We start from the raw sequence: 24,190 nt of genomic DNA on the forward strand, positions 1-24,190 counted from the left end.
ATAAAACCCAAAATAAAACAAAAAAAAACCACAAACCCACCAACTTATAAGTTTTGCCAATGATTGTAAAAATCCATCCATGTACTTTGATAAAACATGAACTGAAATACAACAGTAGTGGAAAACTAAGGAAAAAATACAGCAAATATTAGTAAGCTAATTCTGTAGTCTGTAATTCAAAACTGGATTCTTCTACCAACATGTTACTAAAAATGTCTGCCAAAATTCCTTACTTTTATTATTTCAGCCCTAAATTTAGATTAGAGGTACAGCAACATCACAGTGCACACTCTTTTCTGCACTAGTGGATAAAGACAGAATGATTCACCTATACCATTAAACAAGTCTAAAGATCAGACCTTTTAGAATATTATCCAAGAACAACTGGCAGTCAATATCCATCCAAAATGGAAGTAATCTCAAAAATCCAAGTCAAATATTCAGCAAAGAGTGTAAAGACTGACATCTCCTATTCAATTTCCTGTTTCTACAGATATAGCTCCTTTGTATAATACACATTTGGTCAAAAGATTCTTTTATGCCAATTTTTATGTAATTATTTTTAATAATGTAAAACTAAGTTTATCCACATCCACACAAAATCCTATTAAGCTATTTGTAAAGGATGTGTACTAGTGAGCAGTTTTGCATGTAGAGGCCTAAAAAAAGTGACAAAGCATATTTGCATTGTGTCTGTTACCACTCTCTATTGAATTTAGATGACAAATTTCCTACAGACAACTGTTAATGCAGCAGTAATAAAAACCTAAAATAGTAATCATCATAGAGCTGAAATTATTTTTTTAATAATATGTGAAGTCAAATCATTAAAAGAATATACCAACATCAGAAATCAGCAGTTCCGTTCTTTGTACCCTCACAGCAAATTTTCCCAGATGAGTTCCCAAGGTATTTTGCCAGCACAGTGGGCTTGACCACCAGTACTAATAAAATGTGGCAAGAAGAGATGTCAGTTCTTTGATAAGAGAAAGATGTAACAGGTTGAAACATAAAGAATTAGATGCATGTGTTTAGCCACACAGTTGCTAAAATGTCTCCTGCTGGTTTTCTTTTCTTCCCCATGTCATCACAAAGGGTACACAAGAAAAACTCTAACAGAAATTTCTAACAGAAAATTAAGGCAAAGGAAGTTGCTTGGAACATCCTTCCCAACAGATATGTTTCAGTATCTCAAAATTGAATACAAACAGAAACAGAAAAGTGCATATACAAATGCACCTGAAGAGGTTTCCTCATTGGATGCCAGTACCAATGGTTTATCACGTGTTATTTATTATTCAGTGCTTCAGAACAAGATCTTCTTCATGCTTTTCAGCAAAAATTAAATTTACCAGAAAGTGCTACTTTTAAGCAGATGTGCCACATAATTAGCAACGACAAATCCACTTACTTTTTTCTCCTTCTCATGATGTTTATCCTGAGAGTGAGAGGAAGAATCACTTAAAGTTTGATCATATGACCTATTAGATCCCCGTTTGCTCTTTTTCTAAAAAGAGAAAACATATTTATGGACAGAGAAAAGGAACCATTTGAATAAATAAAAAGTATAAAGCATTTCCACTGACAAGATGCCTTATTGCTTGAGGAAAAAACTTCAGTGCTTCAATTACTGGAAAGCTGACTAATTACTGACATTAAAATTCACAAGACTACTGAATGCACACCAGGAAAAAAGCCTATCCCTGCATCAACTTCTACACCTCCCACAAATTTGCAAGCTATGCTTTCCACAGAGAAATGAAATACGCCACTTTTTAAAGGTTAAAAGATGCTCGACACATTTTCAAGTTTTCATAGCATAAAACAAAAAAGATGCTGCTCAAAAGAGTATCACCACAGTGATGCCCTGACACATGCTTGAAATGCATTGTAAGGTGACTTCATGACTTATTTATTATTCAAGAGATCTGTCTGGTATATTTTCATTAAAATAGATTAAAAACCAGGATACAGAATGCAACAGTCATGTCTGTGATTGTAAGTGGCAGATTTAATTGCCTGTATTTCTGTAATGTCTGAGAGCCTAGTTCAGGACTGCAAATACTTTATGCTGGACCAGTGTTCTAAATGCTGGTTTTCTCATAACTGAGGAAGCATTTAAAGACACTTTAGGCCACTCTTTTGTCAACCAGTTTTCAGCAGAATAGTAGATGTGGAACACCCAGCAGCTTCAGCAGTAAATACTAAGCACCTGTATTTACTAGACATTAACAGTCACAATAATCCTAAAGAAAAACTGAAACTCCTAAAACAACCTTGCCAGTCTTTACCACTATAGCTTTGTAATGGAAAGCTAACTAATTATACATCAAACATAGAGTTATGTCTATCATAAAACCTGTTTTTTAAATAAATATACCTGCTTTCAATCATGGCAGCACTGCAATCAAAGGTGTAACAGTGTAAGGGTTTGCCCTCACCACAAAATAAGAGACTATTTTCACTCTTTTTGTATATACTTAGCTCAAGAGAGTAAAAAAAAAAAAAAATAAAAATCTTAGCCTAGTAAGGGCCTAGGAAGCCTTGACTTATCTTCATTATGGAGCAAATTCATCAGTATTCACAAAAGCACAAAACTAACCTCACTGAGCTTATCTTCTAGAAACTAAAATGGTTAACTGGTCTTATGTTGTTACCTCACTGCAACCCAAAAGTCACACCAAGTATTCAACTTTTTTAGCAGTGCAAAGAAGTAATCTGCAAGTCAAACTATACCTATAACAGCATCTGAACCTAAGTCTGTATATCTTAGTACTAATAAGTAACATTTTTTAAACATCAGTAAGCCCCTCAAATCCACACACTCGCACATGTACACAGAAACAGGTATCTGGAACTGTCAAACTGGTAAGAAGTGAAAGGAAAGACTCCAGAGGTCTGATCCAAAGCCTACTGCATTAACTGAGAAATTTCAATGTTTTTCATTTTTTGTTTGTTTCTTAAAAATCAAACCTGAAGTCACTTCCTTAAGGTTGTATTTCAGAGAACTTACAAGCAGGGAATACCCACTGGCTACACCGTGAGAGATGGAACAAAAGAGGTTGGGCAGAAGAGTAACATAGCAGAAAGAAATGGAGTGCTTCTTTATTCTCTAGAAGCAGTATTTTCTAGTTTATTCAAAAACTGGAATAAACTATGACTGAATTCCTAGAAGGTGTTTAAAACAAATAGCAAAAGAAAACATTCCAGGAACTCAGTGAAAAAGAAACACTAAATGTGCATGCTATTTCTGGCAGAGGGGAAAAATCTACTCATCTATAAAGCAACCACTTAAAAAAATATTTCCAGCTAGTACTTCTCTAACTGTGATTAAAACATTGTTTTAATGAAATACAATCTACTTTCTCATGAAAATATTATTTCTAGTGCTAATGGCAACAAAAAAGTCAGAATAAAAAAGTAAGTCAGTAACATTTATTTATGGAATTTAATAAATACATACCAGTTTATTAAAATGGTATTTACAGTAGCCACAGTACTGGACGTTATCTGCATCATTGCCTTCCTCTTCACAAAGAAGTCCTGCAAACTGTGCACTAAAAATAAACCAAACAACATTCAAGGAAAGCCATTTTACACCAGTTTGTACAGTATCACAGCTGATAACATATGGATGCTTATATCTACAATTAATAAGAGATTTCCATACAAATAATTTTCTGTGGCATGAGTAGCAAACCAACCTTTGTAGCCCAGAGTAAAACATGTATAATTCATACTTTGGCCTATTGCCTTTTTTCAGAAACTTTAAGGTACTCACACAAGCTTACAGCTTGCAAATCTACATTTACTATGCAGCTACTTGCACAAATAAATAAACAAAGCAATCTACAATGACTCTCAGCTCAAATTCAAGCAAAAAAAAATATTTAAAGAACAGCTTGTAACAAAACCATACTATAGCTCAATAGAAGAGTTTTTTCACGACTTGCATATGCATGCTTCTCTGACTTGCTGTGAAAATTACTGGGGTTTTTTTAAATCTAACTTGAATTACACAGTAAATCAAACTGTATTTACTAGTTTAAGATACTGTGGCAGGCTAATTTCTTTTTAAAAGATCATTGACTGATTATTATTACCTTATTCTAATACAATTTTTTTTTAAAAAATTGTCTACATTTATAATGTCGATATATTTTCTCTAGCAAAACAAATTTAGATATTGACAAACCAAATATTATTCCATTTTCTATATAATTTTCTTTCCCATATGTTGGGATTTAGGATTCTTCCTTTTGTTTCTTTCTCTTAGGGAATTTTCTCCCATATGTTGCTAGGAGACAACAACGACTGGGTACTTAAGAGAGACAAAAGAAGTTGCTAAATTCAGGGATGAGGGCACCTGGTTGCACTTCTCTTATCTGAGGGTTTCTCTCGGAGGGGCAGAGATACTCGAGAATGGGGCTGGGAAGAAGGGAGCTGGGGCAGCTGCTGGTTCTCTTGAGTTCTTGCCACCGGGAGGGGAGAGTGGCTGCAGTCGCTGTGGGGAGAATTCATCACCATCACTGAGGGGTTCTGTCTCCTGCTGCCTTTCTTCTACCGTGAGTGGAGCCCTGATCCTGATAGCGGCCGCTACACTGGGCCCTTATTAACACCATACCTCACCAACCAAGGGACCCTTCGCCATCTGCTCAGGTGCCTCAGGGGAAACCCCTGGGGATCCTCGAGCCCCATCCCGTCCCCAAGGGAGTGTCTCTCTCTCGCTCTGCCCTGTTGCGGAGGCAAGCTACCACCATCCGCCCGTTTCCTCTGCCACTACTTCGCGTTTTCGGCTGCACTGTAGCCCCACAGCCCCTGCCTGCCGAGACATCCCCGCGGTTCCAGCTGCAGCTGCGGAGTTTCCGATATATCTCATCTCCCACTCCGGCGGGACTGTACTCCTGAGGGTCCTGCTGGGGCACCAGGATGGATCGCCCCAGAGTTTTGTGAAGCAAAGCCTCTCTGTCATCCCTTCCCTTCTGGAACAAAGCCACCATCACCACGTGCTCCCCGAGCCCGCCCCACAGCGCCCCCTGCAGCCGCGGGGGAGGCCCCGCCCCGCCCGCCGGGAGCCAGCAGCGCCCCTGGCGGCCGCGCCCGGAACTGCACCGAGGGGAAATGGCTTCAAGGGTCAGGAGGGACTGGCTCGGGGGATGCCGGCTGATTTTCCTTCTTGTTCCTTGTTGCTGCCGCTGATCTCGTTTGTTTGCCTTGTAATACACATACATACTAGTAAAGAACTGTTATTCCTTTTCCCATCTTTGCCTGAAAGACCCTTAATTCCAAAATTACAATAATTCGAGGGGGTGGGGGGGTGTCATATTCTCCATTCCAAAGGAGGCTCCTGCCTTCCTTGGCAGACACCTGTCTTTCAAACCAAGACACCATAATAATGCTATGCTACAGTAAAAATTATACACAGGAGTATTTAAATGAAAGATGATCACCATATAATGTGGTTCATTTTCACATTTTTATTATTCACATTCATTTTTATTATTTAATATTTAAATATTAAATAATAAAAATATAAGGTTTATTTAAATATAATATTAATATACCATATAATGTTATATATTGTTATCTATAATAATATATAAAATATTCAATTAAATAATTTAAATTTAAATATGCTGGATACTTCAAATATGTTAAATATTTAAATATGTTAAAATATATTTTTAAAATATGTTATTGGAAAACCCAGAAGTACTAAATACATATACATCTACAGCGGATACCAACTACAAAAAATAATTAAGAGGATATCTTTAAGCAAAGATTTTTGTTTCTAAGCTTCTCTTATAAAAAATACGCACTCAAGCTCATTTTTCATTAGACAATAGTTCTGATAACCCAAATCTATTACACCTTGCCCTGGATTTCTGGTAGTTTTCCCATTTTCCTTCCATTTTTAAAAAATATTACAGAAGCCTCTAATTATCTCCAGTGATATTACTCTCCCACTAGATATCATTTAGTAGTATGGAACATGTTTTTGAACCAAAAAAAATTTTAAAAATGGCAAGATAGCTGTTTTAATTTTGAACTTAAATCTCATCCTCTTCACAGCATTCACTGAAAGCAGGGTTTTGGAATAAAGTAAAAAGATGAAAAGGACTCTTGTATGTATCCAAGTGTTTGAAAGTAAAGAGACCTTTTCATACAAGCACTTGGATGTATACATTTTTTCACATCTGTAAGTAATCCCTTTACATGGTATGCACACTTTGAGGAACACAATTCATTTTCCCCATAAAAAGAAACTTGACATTGATCACATCCAATGAAAAAATGGATGCATATGAAAGCATATGAAATATTCATATTTTGCATATGAAAACCTGCAAAGTAGTCAAGCAATTAAAAGAAAAAATAAATGAAGAGTTACCAAGATTATCAGTACCAAAACAATGGAATTAAACCCTTCAAGATATCTCCACAAGACATAGAAATTATCACTAGGGTACACTGAAGAAAATACGTTTAAGCGATTTAAGTTGATGTGCAAATACCATTTCCCTGACTAAACTGGTCATGAAGCAGGATACTGGGGCAGTCATAAAGGAGACACGTAAATCCACAGATTATGTAGCTACGCAGCCTATATAAATTTGCCTGCTACTGTAAAATAACTCCAGCTGAAATTGAAAAAACAAATAATGCCTGCAAATTTTGGAGTGGAACTCTTTTTGCTTCCTTTTACCTGTTGATATGTGGTTTAATCTAATTATCCAGCCTTTTTTAGAAAGCCATAAAGTGAAATAAGCATTTCCTGAATGCAAGGAGAACCAAGTATCTTAAAGCAGAATGAATCATATGGTGGAGGACATAGCTTTTGTTCTCCAGGAGTAAAATATGAAGTCCAAATAGTTCAGGATGATTTGTATCATTCAGATAAAACCAGTGAAGTGAGTTACTCCCAAATGTTTGGAAATCCATACTGGAATAGGTGAGTCTAGTCCATTTCTACATACAGCTCAGTAATTTTCCCATTGACTTAGCAGAAATAAACATCAAAATCAGTTAGCAGGCAACACTAACAATGTCTTTACACTCCCATATCCTATTAAACATCCTCTAAGAAAAATAATCTAAGACCAAGAAAAAAACCCAAACTCCTCTATACTTATTCACAGGAGCACACACCATTTAATACTACCCAAGGGAGTATTACCAGACACTTTTTGCAGCTCACAGCAAAATCTATGCTGCCACTGCCATAATGTTAGTAAACACTATTAAAATACAAACCATTTTACTGTATTTCTTTACTCAAAGATGTACTAAGTAATGAGTTTATTCATTACACTGTGTGTATTAATTTTTTCTGGAACATCAGAGCAACATCAGCAACATTAAATAGTAAAATATACTTACCATGTTACGTGAAAAGCTTGTCGACATCCATGTTTATTACATGTCATACAAGCACCAGTGGCTGCTTTACTTTCTCTGCCTTGTTCATCACAAATATAGCATGTCTAACAAAGAGAAAATACTTAATTTGATAAGAAGCATACAAATAAATTCTGTGTTACAGGAGATTCTAGGCTGAGAACTACTGCATTTTGCAGCTAAGCCAGAGTAAGAAATTTTTTATGAAAGTCTAATCATGCTTGTTAGCAAAAGATCACCTAGGTAGACTCTTGGTATTTCTGTAACACTTTACCAACATTAAGGCAGCACAAATACTGATTTGCTTACATTTCATACCACTGTCCACCAGCCAAAAGGTTAAACAGCTACGGGTTGACAGCATTAGGCTTCCCAACTGTCCTTGCTTTCAAGTTTGTGTTTATGTCCTTTAAAGTCTCAATCATTTTCATATTAATTTAACATAACCTGTATTCATAGCGTTCAGAAACATCAGATTAGACTGAGCGCTCAATGGTACAATACGCCATATGGTATACATATGTATCTACACAATTACATACAAAAAACCTGCAAACTTAAAATTTTATTTGTACATTTGGTGCAGAGAATTTCCCAAAGTGCCATAGCATGTTTCAGTACTCATACGATGCTCAGCTACTTTTAATTAAACTGGTTTTTAACAGAACCCTGCTTTGTTTGGATGACTACTTCAATATGACTAGGACAGCCCCATAAACATCTTGTAAATTAATCAACAAAGAACCTTTTGTAAAAAAGCTTAAATGAATATATCAAACCCATTTCAACCTCCAAAACTAAAGCTAAAACAAGCTAAAATGAAAATAATCTATTTAGCACCTGGGAATATTTTAATAGCATTTTTGTCAGTTTATTTCTTCTACTGGGATACCACGGCAATTTTAATCTTTTCTGAAGCATTCTTAGTAGAACAGACTAAAGAAATTAAGACAAAAAGTATCCAAATTCTTCCTAATTATTCAATACTTATTTTTAACACGTGGCAAATAAATATGGATACATAATGTATGTATACATTACTATACTTGGCATCACTACAATCTCTCACCAGCATTCCAGGGAGAAACATAGAGCCAAAAGTAAATCTCTTTTCACTTTTTCCTGTCCTAATTTTTAGAGAGATTCTACATCATATTACATTTCTGTGTAAAATTTAACAATTTAAGAAGAGATTCTTAATGAAAGTATCATCCAGCACTGAGGTGGATTGTTTATTTTAGAGAACCTTACTGAATATTAAACATTAAGAACACTCCTACCTCCGCAGAAATCCCATTATAAGGTCCTTAACAAGAAAAGAGAAACTTCTTTATGCCAAAAAAAAAGAACTGTCTCTATTTTAACTGACTTACAATTGTGTCACAACTTCCTCTCAATGAGGCAGAGAATGAGTAGAATAATAAAAATAACATCAACCATGGGTAGTAGAAAACATGGTAGAAAAAAATAGACCAAAAGTCCACTGAAATTTTTTAAAAAAAATTATGTAATGCAAAACCAGTATTACTTACATGGGAAAATGAGTGAAATTCTGAGAGTGGAACAGCCTTTTACAGAGGTTTTTAAAACAACATTTAACAGGCGATGTCAGCTAATAAAGCATTTTTGGTAATATGCAAGACTTGAAGGTAGGAGTGTTATTCTTGTACAGTTTCCACACTACATTAAAAAGCTAATATATCCTAAAATCATACCCTATAACCTAACATTTAAAAGATCAGAAAGGGGATAATCCTACTTAATTCTTGGCCTTGCTTCTTTCATACATCAAGGTGGTGAGCACTGATAATTGAGTTGTTTGACAGCATCTGAGACTGGCTGCTTTTTACGTTTCCATACCATGACCTGGTATGAACAAGATTTTAGGAATGAACAAGGTCATGATCTATCAACCCTATCTGAGTCACTATATTAAGCGTAAGTAACTTCAAAGTACGATACTTCTATAAACAGAGAGTTCAACAAACCCCATAAAACTCAATCTCCAGTTACTTTCTGGATTTTTCAGAGTTTTGTTTCAATTTCTTTAAGTTTTTTCCTCACTGAAGCTCAGAAAGAAAAGCAATACAAGCATTCCACTTAGTAGAGATGTAGACTCCATTTTTCAGTATTTACCCTACATGCAGAGTCTCTGTTTTGGGACCTTAGAGCAAATTACAGTACAAAGAGTGAAAAATGACTACAAACTACATTATGAACAAGTTTAAACACAACACGGTGGACTGACAACTCATTTCAAGAAGCTCAAAGAACTTTCCTGCAATAGTCATGAGAAGCATTAAACCTGCTTGCTAGTATTCCACATGAAACAGGGACAAAGAAGGTTCACCCTCCTGCTCCAACAGACACTAAGTTCTCTACAGCTGAGCTTCTCATATTTGTTCTTTCTGTTAGACACACAATTCCAGAAGCCTGAGAACCTTTGTCTTTCTTTCACAAAGGATGACTTGCATGTATTTGCAAATCTATACAGAAGCTACACCTCTGAAGCCTCTGAAATGCAGAAGTTTAAAACTGTCCCACCACCTATAACTGCACTCTTTCAAAGCTATTAAGCTAAGACAGTACTCTCCCAAATTCACTGGAGAAGAAGCAAAAGCTTTTAACCCAGCAAGGAAATTTTACTCAAAAGTGTAACAAATATACTACTTCCTTTAAAGGCAAAATATATATTTTGCACAGCTGTCTTAGTTACTCTCAGTATTTTCCCTTCAAAGATTCAATGTGTAAACCTTCTTTGCAAAAGCAAAAACAGAAGGGAAGATGAGGCAAAAAAATAATTATAAGGCTAAAATAATTTCAGAAATAGTTTACTCATAATAGATACCCAATGGCATTCACTGATCACAAAATCAAACCTAGGAATTGTACAGAAATTTCTCATTGTTGCAGCAAGAGTACTGAAAGAGAAGTCTGCCAGCTGCATTCGCTACTAGGCAAATCAAGAAACTCCAAATGCACTTATCTTTTAATCGGTTCTTAAAAGAGATTCCTAAAAGCAGTAATTATATACAATTATCACATAGTTTCAAATGAACCTGAAAGAGACAAATAAAGCTGACATAAAATAAAAAGATATTATCCATGCATAACCATCCAAGGAATAAGAAACACCTATTTCTGAAAAGAAGAGCAGCTAATATTCCATTTCTTTATTGGAAGTAACTGTGTAAGAAGAGCTTTCCTGATAGCTAACTCATTAATCAAACCATTCAGTGGATTCATTGTGTAATGTGATGGTTTTTATCCCCAAAGTAGGCAAACTTCAGGGAAATAGCAGCCAAATGTCTCTATATGAACACACCCCATGCTTTGGTATCTACAGCGTTTCTTCTTGCATTTAAGACTACTGTACTTGGTAATTCTGCATATTTTGCAGTGTTTATTAAAGAAACAAGTGCATATGGAAAAAAGCCCAAACAAATTAAGTACTATGTCCTGGAAAAACTTCAACAATATTTACTTTACAGTCTAATTTCTCCCTCATTGTAATTTTCTTTGGCCTCTACTTTCCCCCAATTCCATATGGTAGTGCTCTATATGTATCCAGCCACACATAGAGAATTATTCAGAACTTCACAGGAAATAATATCTTACTTTAAATCTCCTATTCCAACCTGAGCTGACAAACAGAATAAAATTATTATTAGCCTCTCTAAAAAAAAATAAACAATTCCAGTCATTTTTTCCTAATTACATGTTTACATTTGTTCTCAGTGTGCAACAAACATTTCAAGAATTGTTTGTCATATCTACTTCTCAAAAAAACACTTTTCTTTCCCGTTTTTACAAAAATTAATAAAGTCAGAGTGAAATGCTTTACAAAATTTCTGACCTAAAAAAAATATAATTTAAATAAACACAATTTATCTTGAACAGCAACAGGAGTAGAAGGTGAAACTTGCAGACTACATGGAAAGGGAAGTAATAGTTTTATTGGCTTTGGCGGGTATTGCTCAAGAATAGCCTGCTTGGGAACCCATGGCAGTTTAACCACAGCAGTACTAAATTCACCACCAGCTACAGACTTAGCAAGAGCTGAGAGTTCCCTGTCAGCCAATATGTCTTAAATCCAGTACTGTTACAACTAGACTGCAGCTGGCAGGGCAGTTAGAATGGTTTCAGAAGGTTTGCTGCAGCAACTGCAGTATAGCCATTTCTTGGATTCCCCTGAAATCCACAGCTGCTATCTCCCTGACCCACAAAGCCCAAATAATGACAGTGAACTCTGAGTTCTGTAAAAAGAGAGAACAAAAACAATAATAATAATAATCAGGCTAGGGGTGTGATCCCAAATTTTGCCATTTCTGACACCAGTCAGAAATGTACCTCACGATAAACTGTAGTGGCCTGATGAAAGTAGTTTTAGGCTGCCTGGTAACATGGAAAATAGGCCTCAATCAGAACACCTGGCCAGAGCACAGAGAATTAAGAGCTAGACAACATCAGGGACTTTCAACACATTAACTGTATGGTGCTAGTAACTATTTAGTGAGAAAAAAATCACAGTAAATACAGAACAACAAAAATGGAAACTGGAATTTTAGCAGCAAAACACAACTGTACGCCATATATTTAGAACAAAAACTGTTTGAGAAAGAAGAAACTTCAGTTACAATGAAAAGGAATTAAAGACAAAAGACAGAGACAAACAGTGGATTTTGTCAACAAGTAATAATAAAAGATATAGAGTACACTTATTGAAGTTACAAGGATCTACTCATCCAATATCCAATTACCATCAATGGAAATGGTGCAAGATAAAACAAAATCTAAAGTGTTCCATTAAATTTTTGAAGTACATTAAGGGAGAACCACTGCCAATTAAAAAAAAAAAAGTATGACTGACTACTACTCAAGGAAAAAGAAAACAGATGTTCTGTTTCCTCAGAGTTGAGGAGAGAGAGGAAATAAACTCATCTGTTATAGCAAATCTTTACTGCTTTGTGTCCAAGCAGAAACGTTTTATTAGTTCTGTACTGAATCTCACTGTTGCATGTTCTTGCCAATGCAGAGGGAAGCAAATAGTGAGATGCCAATAGAGATGCTCAGATAATAATGAGAAAGCTTGAGGAAAACCTAGACACAGACTCCTGATTTTTCAGCTACACTGGTAAATAAGATGGACAAAACTTATTGACAGCAACTGGAGAAAATGAAACAGAAAAGGAAAAGACCAAAGAAAAAACGAAAAAGGCTAGGAAAATGGAGGGGCAGCCCATAAATCTAAGATGGAAACTTGGATTTGGGATGTGGTGGGTCTGAGAAGTCACAGAGGCAACATGAACAGGGACTGGTCTCCCTTTAGGAAGAACACAGGAGGTGACATATACCTTTTTCTTCTTTCTCTTTTTTATAACACAGTCTATTCCTACTTTACTGCAGTGTCCACAAACTACCATAAAGTTAAAAAAAAAAAAAAGAAATAAACTATAGGTTAAAAGAACAACACAAGAAAAATACGTAACACAACTAATCAAATTCAGACAGCTTGCATCTGCAGAAGGGAACACACAAAGACCAATGTAGTTAAGTGAGGAAAGCAACACAAGTGAAGTAAGAAAAATAACTATCTAAGAAACTAACTATAACTAAGAAAAGTAACTATCAATAAAGAACACTAACAAGCTACTGGTTTATTGCTCTGCCTTTTTTTGTTAGGTTGTTTGGTTTTTTTTTATTTTAAGTCTCACCACACTTTATAAAACATTCCATCTCACTGACAATTATTTAGGAGGAGTTCTCCTATAAGCAAATAATCCCACTAAGGTGAATGTTGTTTAAAAGTCTGCAAGAATTTGCCGTAATATATTAGCATACCTTTCTGTCCTAAAAGAAATGTTTATGAACATGTTTATGTCAATATCAACACTTAAAACACTAAGACTTTGTGGTAATTAATAATAACATCTCAAATAATCTGCAATAGTATATTAAGCTATGAAGAATATCTGAGATTCCTTTCAAAATAAACTGTTTTTCAAAGATCATGATATTTTTAATTAACAAAACAGTCCCTAATCTGTAAAAGACTATTAAGAATGGCAGATAACCTTACAGCCTAATTTAATAATACAGATTTCCTAATTCTTCAATTTACAATAAAGACAGTGCAGAAAACTTAGAGCATTGCTGCACACATTTAGGAATTTTATATAAAGTGCATTCTAAGAAGTATAGTTTTATATTACTAAATCTCACAAGTTTTAAAACAAATGCATTAGATATAAAAAGACATATAATTATACCTTATTATAACGATCATGAGGAACAGACTGCAACACGATAGGCTCCATTGTAGAAACATTTGCAAACTGCACCTCGGGAATGTACAGAGCACAAACCACATGAGCCCAACCTACAAAAAGTTATAATTGCATTTAATGTTTTCTAGAAACTTAAAAGACATTTCAATGTAGTACAATTATAGTAAAAAGAACCTTTTACAACACTTTTTTTCCACAGACTATTTTAACTGTTTAGAATATTAAGGACATAAATTACACTTAAGTCATGTTTACATTTAATTTTTGTTATCCAAAGTTCAGACAATCAGTAATACATTTTTTAATGCAGTCAGGGAGAATTTATATGAGCAATACTCCATGAAATTCAAATACTAATGATTTATACCATGACACACAAAGATAGAAACAAATTTATTTTTTTTATTTCTTGGATTAATACAGTCATTTCATGAAAGCTACATAAAAGTCCTGCAAGAAGGAAGCAGCATCTGAGCAAACTGGTATTCTTACAAGCATAGAATCATAGAAGACTTTTGTGTATAATTTTTATTTTGAAAATGTCATTCTGATTTGAATAGACTCCTGTTTCTTTCTGTAGAAAGAAATTGTGACACATATGCACACCATCACATCTCCTTATGAAATCTCTTATTTTTCCATTTATAAAGTTGTGGCCAACTCATTTTATCATAGGAATACAAATACCTATATCGAGTCCTATTCTAATTCATTAACTTGGGGGTCATAAGTAAATGGTTAGTTACTTACCATACTGTGCTTTAACAACATTCGGAGAAAGCCAACATTGTTAATTGTCTGACATTTGGTCAGATAGAGGTGGGGGAAAACACCAAGTCAGAAACAAACCTATTAATTTGAAGCCTTTTTTCAACACAGAGATCCTGAGAGCTGATGGTTTGTTCCAGTGGAAGAGCCTGTGCCATAACTGTAAATTTAGCAGAAGCCGCTACATAGCTAATGCAACACACTGCTCACATTAATAGCAGAATTATTAAAAGTATTATCATCTCATCTAAAAGTGAATTTGGTGCAGCTAATCACGTGCTGTGAATTCTGTTCTACCCCAAGAGGAAAACTGAAGTCTCTTGTCACAAGACCCTCAGTATACTTTAAAAATAGTTCTGCTTTCCTCCTACCCAGGATTACTTGTATGCAAATATTAAGGACATAAAATGACAGATTTACATAATTAGATCATCTAGAAGATTATTAGATTAGGCAAGCAAAGTAAATTATCATTGTGCAAATGCATGCTATAATAAAAACAACAACAACAATATAATAGTAGTAGTAGTAGTAATAATAGTAATAATTATTCCAAAAATAAACGTTAAAAAATTAAACACAAAACCCACCATATACTGTCTCACTGCAGACCTTTCTGAGCTTTCATCTTGGATTTTCTCTTTTCAATCACTCTACAAAATCTAAAAGTTCCTCATTTCTTTACCAAACTGTACTCTAACTCTTAAACTGAGCTAAACACAAAGCTATGCTTGCTCACAGTAGTATTGTTGGGACTCTGGAATGGTATTTAGCATAAAAAGCACATATGCAATTTCAGATGCTTTTCTTAAATCTTTTCCATTTTCTGCCAACGGATCTGGTGCCCCCCTCTCCATTTACTAAATTGGTAGTTACAATTTCTATGGAAAACTAAAATTGCACACACACACACAACAGACACAGTCAACATCCAAAGTCAGTACCACCCATATCATTCTAGTATTTCAACTGCAACTAAATACAGTATCTGTACTGCTCCATGATTTTATTCACAAATAGTCTGTAGAATTATTCTGTACAGAAAAGGCATGAGACTAATGAAAGTGTAGGGTAAAAAAAGTATAAACTGCCAACTTGAGCTGCTTTTAAAACCTGTTCCAACAGACCGCTTTAAAATTATCATTAACAGACAGACTGAGGAAAAAAAAACCTATAAAAACCAGTAAAAGTGAACATTTTTTGTTTGCTTGTCTACTTGAAATATCTTCAGGGAAAGAGTGCTTATAAGGGCTTTTCTAAGAATTGCAAACTGCCTTAAGCTAGAATCATCTTACTAAAGACAAAAAAATGTTAACATTTTTTAAAGTATTAATGGTGAATATTTATGTTTAAATCGTCTCTCAAAAAATTAACTCAAATACAAACACCATTCATCTAATAAAGCCATTATACCAATAAAAAAGTGACACTGAAATTTTGAAGAAAATAAACCTTCTTCAGTTGGCTACACATAATTAGATGGCAAAAGCTTTTGCTTCAGATGTAATTAAGCCTGTACTCCAGTTACACTTACATATAATGGGAAATTACAATATAAATATACAAAACATACCAGAGACATTAGGGGGGGAAAAAAATCACTTACTAAGTGAACTGAAATTTAGGCATGTAAAGAATTTTTACTGATCGACTACAAAAAAATAAATCAAAACACTACAATATATTCTTATTTACAAATAGAAAGTACACATCCAACACAACTGTGGCCAGTAGCAGGTTTTTAACTTTCATGAGACCAAAACCAGTGTATCTATATAATGAAACAAATGAAGCACCACAGCACTAAACCACTTTTTGAACATGGGCTAATAAGCACCCATGGAATTGAGGACAAGGGACACTCTCCACTGATTTCTATCTGGCACCTTCAGATCCCAGATAATCTGGCCTTGTTGGAAAATCACAATAATATAATAAATCACAATAATATAAAAAATCACAATAATATAAAAAATCACAATAATGTCCAACAATAATTTAACCAGAGGGGTGGCTGCAGCACCCTTATGTTATCAGCCTCAAATGCCTACACCAAAAAGCCTAACTTCAGCGAGAGATTCCACTTGGATTCAAGATATCTTCTACATAAATTCTTAAATACTCTTTTGTCAAAAGTTTAACTGGTGAAGAAATACAGAACTGTCAGAGAGCAACACCCAGTTGAGCTGGAAGTGTCAAGGAGAGTTTCCTTTAGGAAGAGTAAGGAAGATGCTTTTCCATAACAAACGCTGTTAAGAACCAGTTGCCTAAAGGTGCTGTGCAATCTCCACCTTCTAAGAACTCTACAAGGTCTGTAGACTCCTCCACGAAACAGTCACAGTTAAAGGAGGTCAAGAAGATTCCATTTTGCCATATAAGAACCAGACAATATGAGGAAAACAGAAATAAAGCAAACAAGAACCATTTTCTGAAACATCAAGAGACTAACCATAATTTCTAAAAAGCATAAGCATAGAAGTAAGGACACCTACAGCCATCGTGTGATAGATCTCCTTGAGAGAATGAGCTACTAACCTATCAACAGTTTTACCTGTAATGTTTTGTGCAACTGAGAGTGTTCCTGACTATAGAAAGCAGTGCAAAAACACCTTCTCGATCCACTGATGCCATTTACTTCTCTTTTAGACAACTACTCAGGCTGAACACAGAGCTCAGAGTCCTAATAGAATAAAGGACCTATTGCCACGATCAAAGTTGAATGCTTTTTTCTGCTGTTTCCTATTGAATGATAACTGCCTTCTTTGTATGCAGGGATAATGAAACATTCTAAAGATACCCATCCAAACTGGACAAAGAAGCCCATATGAGAAGCAAGCATTTACAAGGATGTGTGGTGTTTAAGACTACCTTAAAATACATCTTTTTCCATTTACTCCATCTAAGCCATAAAGTTTGCACTATAAACTATATACTTCCTATTCAACTTGCCTACTACATTATCCTAGGGCAACTAAAATTTTATCAGCAACTATACACCTTTTCCCTCCTTTTCACCCAGGAATAAAAAAAAAAACCAAAAAACAATCACTAAATCCAGTCCTTTTAAGCTTTACCAATGTTTGAATAAGAAAAATACTGTTGTACACCTATGGTTGAGATTATAAAATAAAAACCTCCAACAGCACTGTTCTACATATCCAATAATATTTAAAACATTCTCCCTAGTTTCTTTTGTAACTGAAATTATTTTATCAGCTCTCCTCTTCACCCAAACACTGCACAGAAAAAACAGCAAGATATTCCTATTTTTTCTCTTTTTTTCTCCAAATTTAGCCAGGAACTCATGCCATTTTTAAGATCACTTTTGCTCCAAATGAGTTCATTAAACCCATCTCTATAAACCATATAATTTACTCTTTAAATCAGTGATAAGCTACCATTCACTTTAGTTGTGTATGGTTTGAATCCAGACAATGGCCACAGATGTATTACTTGCTTTTTAAATTTTACTTATTAAACTTGCAGTAATTGCTAACAAATTCTTAACTATCCCCACTGAATTCCTTATATCCAATTCACTTTCCGTTTCATCTCACTTTCATGACAACTTTAACTGGAAGAGAGGGCAGGACAGATGTTTTTGTGAATAGACATACTGGCAGCTTGCAAAATGTTCTTTAAATTTTCCCTTATACTCAAATTTTTAAATTTTATTTATTTTTCAATCTTTGAAATGGTGGCCTTTTGACATATGCACCTTCTCAATAATATTATTTTTATCAGATGATATTGCTTGCCTTGCTTACTTTTTGTTTTTAAACCAGAAAGCCTAAAAAACATAGCATAAGGATTCAAATTAGCCATCAAGTTTGCTTGTTTCTGTTCACTCTTATTACAACTGTTTTCTCTGAAACTGCTGAAGAAAACTCCTCAGACTACAATGGGCTGACAGATTCACTGCTTCTTTTGCTGCACAAAAACCCAATATTCTACAATAATCAGTGCCTCCATCCATAAATTGTAAAACACCATTTTTAGTTTTTACTTATTGGTGATACACAAAGTTAAAAATATTTACTTCAACTACACTTTCACATTCAGTGACTTTAGGAAATGCTGCTTACCTTTTTTAAAAATAATCCAGTGTGTTTCTAAGAAAACATTACACAAATATACGACATTTTCCTTTGGAAAGATCTTAGAAAACGAATTCTACCAACTTTAAAACAACACAAAACCACATATAAAGCAACTCTGAAATCTGCTTTGATAACAATAATGAAAACAATTTCTTCCAATATCAAAAACTGGAAATTCATGCTGGGAAGTCTTCAAAGTTTAAACACACCACATGAGACTTGTAGCATTTCACTTAAATGAATTTTTATTTTGATTTATTTCTTGTAAAATTACACTACTGAGTTTTGACAATTTTTACATTTCATTCTAGTTCCTAAAATGTTTAATTACCACCACAGAATCTATCCAAATGCTACCAATCACTGAGATTTTTATTTCTGATGCTTCAGTGATATTTAACTCAATGCAAACCTAGCAGTACATACTTAACAGGTATAATTGTAACATACATTGTTCACTAATGTTCAGAGCAACAAAGCTCAGACTTCAGACTCCTAGCTGAAAATAAACAGTTGATCTGCTATCCTAATGTAACAGAAAAAGTAATTCCTACCAATTCCACCACCAGCAAACACAAGACTGTTGCATATAATTAGAAGCAAACTCTACCAAAGTAAATTAATAAAGAAAAGCCAAGAAGATAAATAATACACAGCATATTACCCATCTAACTAAATTTTTGCCTTTGCAACTACTGCTGAATTGCCAAAAATTTTATTCACAAGTGCCTTTCCTGTAAATAAACTCATAGTATTTTTAATCTGCCTTCCAGCGCAAACTTTCAAGCCTTGTTTTTATAGTCTTTGACTCTATAATAAAATAACAGCAACAACCATATAATCCTTCCTACCATCCACAACAGAGCAGCCCATGTCTTGCTCATGAATTAAGAGCAGGGACTCCACTACGACCCACGGTCAGTGCAGAAGCTGCGCAGCAAAGCACCAATGCACTGCAGAGACCAGCATCATGAAGCCACACTGAACTCCAGCCACAGAACCAGCCTGGTAGCACAAGAGTTCTGGCATATTATCACCATCCCCTAACCATGCATTAATGTCAGAGCAAAATTTGTTTATGCATTCTAAGTTCCTGAAGAGTCCATTATATTTCATTAAAGAAGTCTTACTTTATTTCTAACTATAGCTCACTCCCAAACCAAGAGAATGTATTTATTATTCCAGAATGGAAAAATCTTTCCTTATTGAAATGTTATATGTCTTATGAGGGCTGCTTCAAGCTGTCAATTAAGGATACACCTCAATCCATTTCAGCTGTAGGCCGCCACTGAAAAGCAGAATCTTGCCTTACTCCTTCCTTTCGACTGTACATTCTTGCCCTCTCCTTGCAGCATGAGTTTGCTATGTAGCAGTGCAAATAATTTTTTTTTTTCCATCTCATTACTTAATTTGCAGGAAACTTAATAGTTTACCTTTAAGCAACATCAGTCAATGGTCTGAAGCAATCCACACTGATGTCACATGACTACCATACAGAAAACCATCAGTGCAGAAACACCCAGTCAGGGGAAAACCACAGTCCCCTCCTTTCAGCAGAGGTCAACAGCTGTCCTAGATTACATGAAATTGCACCCTCCATTTCCACAACTATCAGATCTGCTGACTGACCCAAAGGCTGAGCTCTATCCAACTCTGCTGGATTCACTTTCAAACATGTACTTAAGATCACTACTGTTACTCTTTGCCAAAGGGAAAGATTAAGTACTATTTTAAACCTTTAGTTAAGCGTGTCTTCATTAACAGATTCCATATACTTTTACCCCTGATCTTCCTTTCCTGTAAAAACAAGAAAACTTGCAGATAAGAAATCCATCAGCTGAAGTTATTGTCTTTTTCTTACTTTATTAAATAAAAATTTAGAGTTTTCTATAGAAAACACAGCATTATTCATATTATATTGTTTGATCCACTCTTTCAAGAGGGGTGAAAAGAAAGTGCCACCCTAACCACTAGAACTTCCACTTGTGTTGTTGGTAGTCAACCACATCACTGATATAGAATGGGCAATTTGTTAAAAAAGGTAAAATAAATATTATTTGTCTATGAAGAAAAAGGCTTCATCCTACAATGTCCTACTATTGAATGTCACTAAATGCTCCATTAAGAAAATCCTTAAATCCTCAAGTAAAGAACTGATTTATTTTGAGTCATCATTCTGCAGTACAACAAATAGTTTGTTTTTGAAACAGCTACCGATGAAATTCCATTGGTCGACTGAGTAAGCTAAGAGCTTTAATAATTTTATCTGGCATGCAATGGAATTATTGAGTTCCTTCCACCTCTCTCAAGAAATCCTTTCATAGAATAAAAGGAAGAAATGTATAAATAAGCACCTAAAACTCTAAAATAACATTTTTACATATACACTGTGAATATCAGTAATATAAATCATAAATGTACAATACTTTATATGGTAATACATGCATTTCTATTACTGCAGTATTTAAAATTTATTATCTTTTTCTCCTTCCCAGAAAAAAAAAAAATAAAAATACACACACTGCTGTAAATCTGCTCAAAAAGGCCAGAACATTTGTAGGTAAGCACTTGCAAAAAGCATACATCTCAGTGTGTACATTATACCATTCACATTCTTAGACATTAACACCAAGAAAACTCATCAGAACAGTAAACCAGACAGTGAGACTCTAATAATAACAACAGCAATGGAAAAGCCTAGCATATAATGTTTTTATAGACTTGGGAGATCCTGCCACTAACCCAGGGGGTGGGAAGAGGGTCTGGATCATGACATAAAACCACCACATTGTTAGCTGGCCTTTCCCCAAGCAGCTGCATGAAAGAAGTCTTGGTAAAAAGTCACACAAAGAATGCTGTTACACAGCATTCCTGATCATCATCCACTGGAATCAGATTTCAAAGTAACAACTTGTATAGCAAAATCAAACCTTTTAAGCTTACAGAAAATTGTAGAAAAAGATTACTGCAAGATAACTAAATGTGAGATGCACTATATTAGGTACAAGTGAACAATTTGCTTAAAAAACAGACTGTATACTCAGTATTGTGAGAAGATAAAAGAACTGGGATTCAAAAAGCTATAATCAGTCCAAATGGTCATGATTTTATTTCCTCCTCACTGAGTGTCAAAAATCCAAAGGAAATTACTGCAATAGGGAAAAATTACTGAACTGAAAAGCCCAAAACTGTCAAATACCAAGAGTTCTCAAGTACCTTCAAACAAATGCTCACTTGTTACTTCTCTGTTTTTGAAAAAATGTGTTTGTATTTTATCCAACTACTAATCCACTTACCAATCCACCAAGCGAAAGGAAAATTAATCCTTCAACAGCCTTCTTAAACCTAAGACAGCAAATCAATAAGCAACTCATATATGTATCAGGTTTCCTCATTTCAAAAAACTTTTACATTCAGTCATGTTTAAAACCACAATGGTTCCCCTAAATTAACATAAATACCAAATTTACCTACAAATTCCGTCAACAAATACATTCAGAGAGAAAAGTTCCTTTTATGATTCAATCTTACTTTTCTACTTTTAGTGTCAATAAGAATAAAGTTTTTTTTTTTAAAACAGGTAATAGCCTAACGGAATTTCTATAATTCCGGTCTCTGAACACTGAAAAAGTCCTACTGTTTATGTAAAAACGAAATCCACATGCAGGAAGGATTAATTTTTGTTCACAAAACTTAACCATAGCCCTAAGACAGTCATAGATATTAGGCAGACAAAATATTAGAACTTATTCAAAGCTAATTCCTAAAATTTCTTACAAATACCCTGCTCATAACTGTGCAATGTCCTATTACTCTTAAAAATTAATTAAATCAAATACGTAGCTAAATACAGCCAACTCCTAACAATCCTAGGACAGATAAACCTGCTGACAGATAAACCACACCACAGATTCAGTCCAGACTCCACTCAGCTAAATCCAAGAGTATTGTTTCCAAGAGCTGTGCAGGTGCAGGAGCAGAATGGCCACTTTCACACTGCACAGAGGCTGAACAAGCACGTGCAAACGGATCTTAGCTACTCCTGCTCAAGGTCAGTTCAGGTCTCTGACAATGGAAAGCACAGGAGGGACACTGAAGGAGACTAGGACATATTCCACACAAATCCAGACAGAATTCTCTCGGCTCACTTCAGGTTCTGATTACAGCACCAGTAGCTGCCATCACCAAGCCAAGAACAGGCAGGCATCTGTGTACTCTCCAGAGTACCCAAAAAAGTTATGGGAAGAGGTACTGGAAATGTGAGGGCAGAATAATTGGCCTTTGCTACCCCAGTTTGCAAATTCCAAGTGGCAACAAATTAAACCATGAGGTAACAGGTTCAAAAGAAAGCCAGGGACAGGGATCAACTGCAAAATGCCTTGCCACACGTTATGGACACTAATACAGAGGGAACATTTCAATACTGTGATGGGCTTGTCTTCCATTAAACACAAAAATACCATGTCTGGAGTAAGAAGTCCCAAAGCATAAATGCTAGTAGGCTGGGAAACTATTCTGAGAAGGCACACAAGACCCTTCTCAAGAACCTAGTTCACAATGACGAAGAGAGCAGGACAAATGTTGATTGGCCTCCATGATATGTTCCTCTCCTCTTCCTGTCTCAGGCTGTCACTTTTAAGTTCTCTGTAAAATCCATGACAGTACTGCTGCAATAATGCCGTATTTAGGGAATAACTGAAAATTGTAATTCTGACACTGGAGTACGCACATGAACCTGATAAGCACAACTAAAGCAGAGTCAGACTCCAAACAAAAATATAAAACCTGAAAAGCCAATCTAAAGAAATTGTGAGCTCCAGCAAAAGGTCAGATAAGCAGCAAAAGGCCAGTAAAAGGAGGGGGAGCAGGAGGAAGAATGCACACAAAGGAACCTCACACCATGTGGGGGGGTGGGAGGGAGGGACAAAAAAACAAAATACCAGCACAACACAACCACACCATATGCTACCATAATATATAGTCAATTGATTATATTTATAGTCAGTTAATAATACAAACAACACAAGTTTGATTCCCAAACTACATACTACTACTAATACATGCAGTGCCCCAGAGTTCTTAAAGGCAAGGTAACACCTTTACAAAAGAGCTCTAAGATTAGGCTGCCTTCAGTTACAGGTGTGCAACTAACTTAAGACAGCTAATGTACAGGCTGCTGCTAAATGAACACTCCTGGCCATTCCTTCTATCACCATTAGCATGGGCAGCTAGGTCAGAGTTTTCATGTAGCTGAAAAGGAATGCAGGGGCAGAAAAAAGGGAAAGTTTTAAAAGCTAGTACCTTCACAAAAGAGGAAACAATGTATAGCAAGGGCCCTCATTGCAGTAACAGCATCTTACTGCAGGTTAAGAAAATCATGGAATGAGGCAGTAAAAGCTCAGTACCTCATTAATTAATTAATTAATATTCCGAACATAAAAGAAATTACGGTACCTTCAACACCCAAAACACAGTCCTTCACCTTATTATATAGCAAATATCCAGAAGACTGTTAAAAAATACTAGAGGAGCACGTAGGGGCTAAACTATCTGTATATCCAAAACAAAAAGCACAGTTTTTTTCTGGCTACAAAATGAAGTTATTTGTTGCCAGAAGGCAGAAAGAAGAAAAAC

The 24,190-nt window shown here is 35.2% G+C and overlaps 1 protein-coding gene across 14 annotated transcripts in view; it reads right to left on the reverse strand.

The window, feature by feature from the left end:
• The window catches only part of MLLT10 (MLLT10 histone lysine methyltransferase DOT1L cofactor), a 125,705-nt gene that overhangs the window by 77,868 nt on the left and 23,647 nt on the right, over nt 1-24,190 (reverse strand). For 7 of the 14 annotated variants that reach the window (XR_004495680.1, XM_015615070.1, XM_015615128.1 and 4 more), the window contains 5 exons: nt 13,671-13,780; nt 7,384-7,487; nt 4,367-4,504; nt 3,464-3,557; nt 1,412-1,507 (listed from right to left, as the gene is read on the reverse strand). Coding sequence is in view for 13 of the 14 variants with exons in the window: in XM_015615070.1 (XP_015470556.1) it covers nt 1,412-1,507; nt 3,464-3,557; nt 4,367-4,504; nt 7,384-7,487; nt 13,671-13,780 (542 nt within the window). In the remaining variant the exon portion in view is untranslated. Of the gene's footprint in view, nt 1-1,411; nt 1,508-3,463; nt 3,558-4,366; nt 4,505-7,383; nt 7,488-13,670; nt 13,781-21,852; nt 21,878-24,190 lie in introns of those variants that run through there. The other 7 variants (XM_015615148.1, XM_015615085.1, XM_019005314.2 and 4 more) reach the window with 6 other exon arrangements.

Source organism: Parus major, chromosome 2 (assembly GCF_001522545.3).
Source record: "Parus major isolate Abel chromosome 2, Parus_major1.1, whole genome shotgun sequence".
In the NCBI taxonomy this organism is placed as follows: domain Eukaryota; kingdom Metazoa; phylum Chordata; class Aves; order Passeriformes; family Paridae; genus Parus; species Parus major.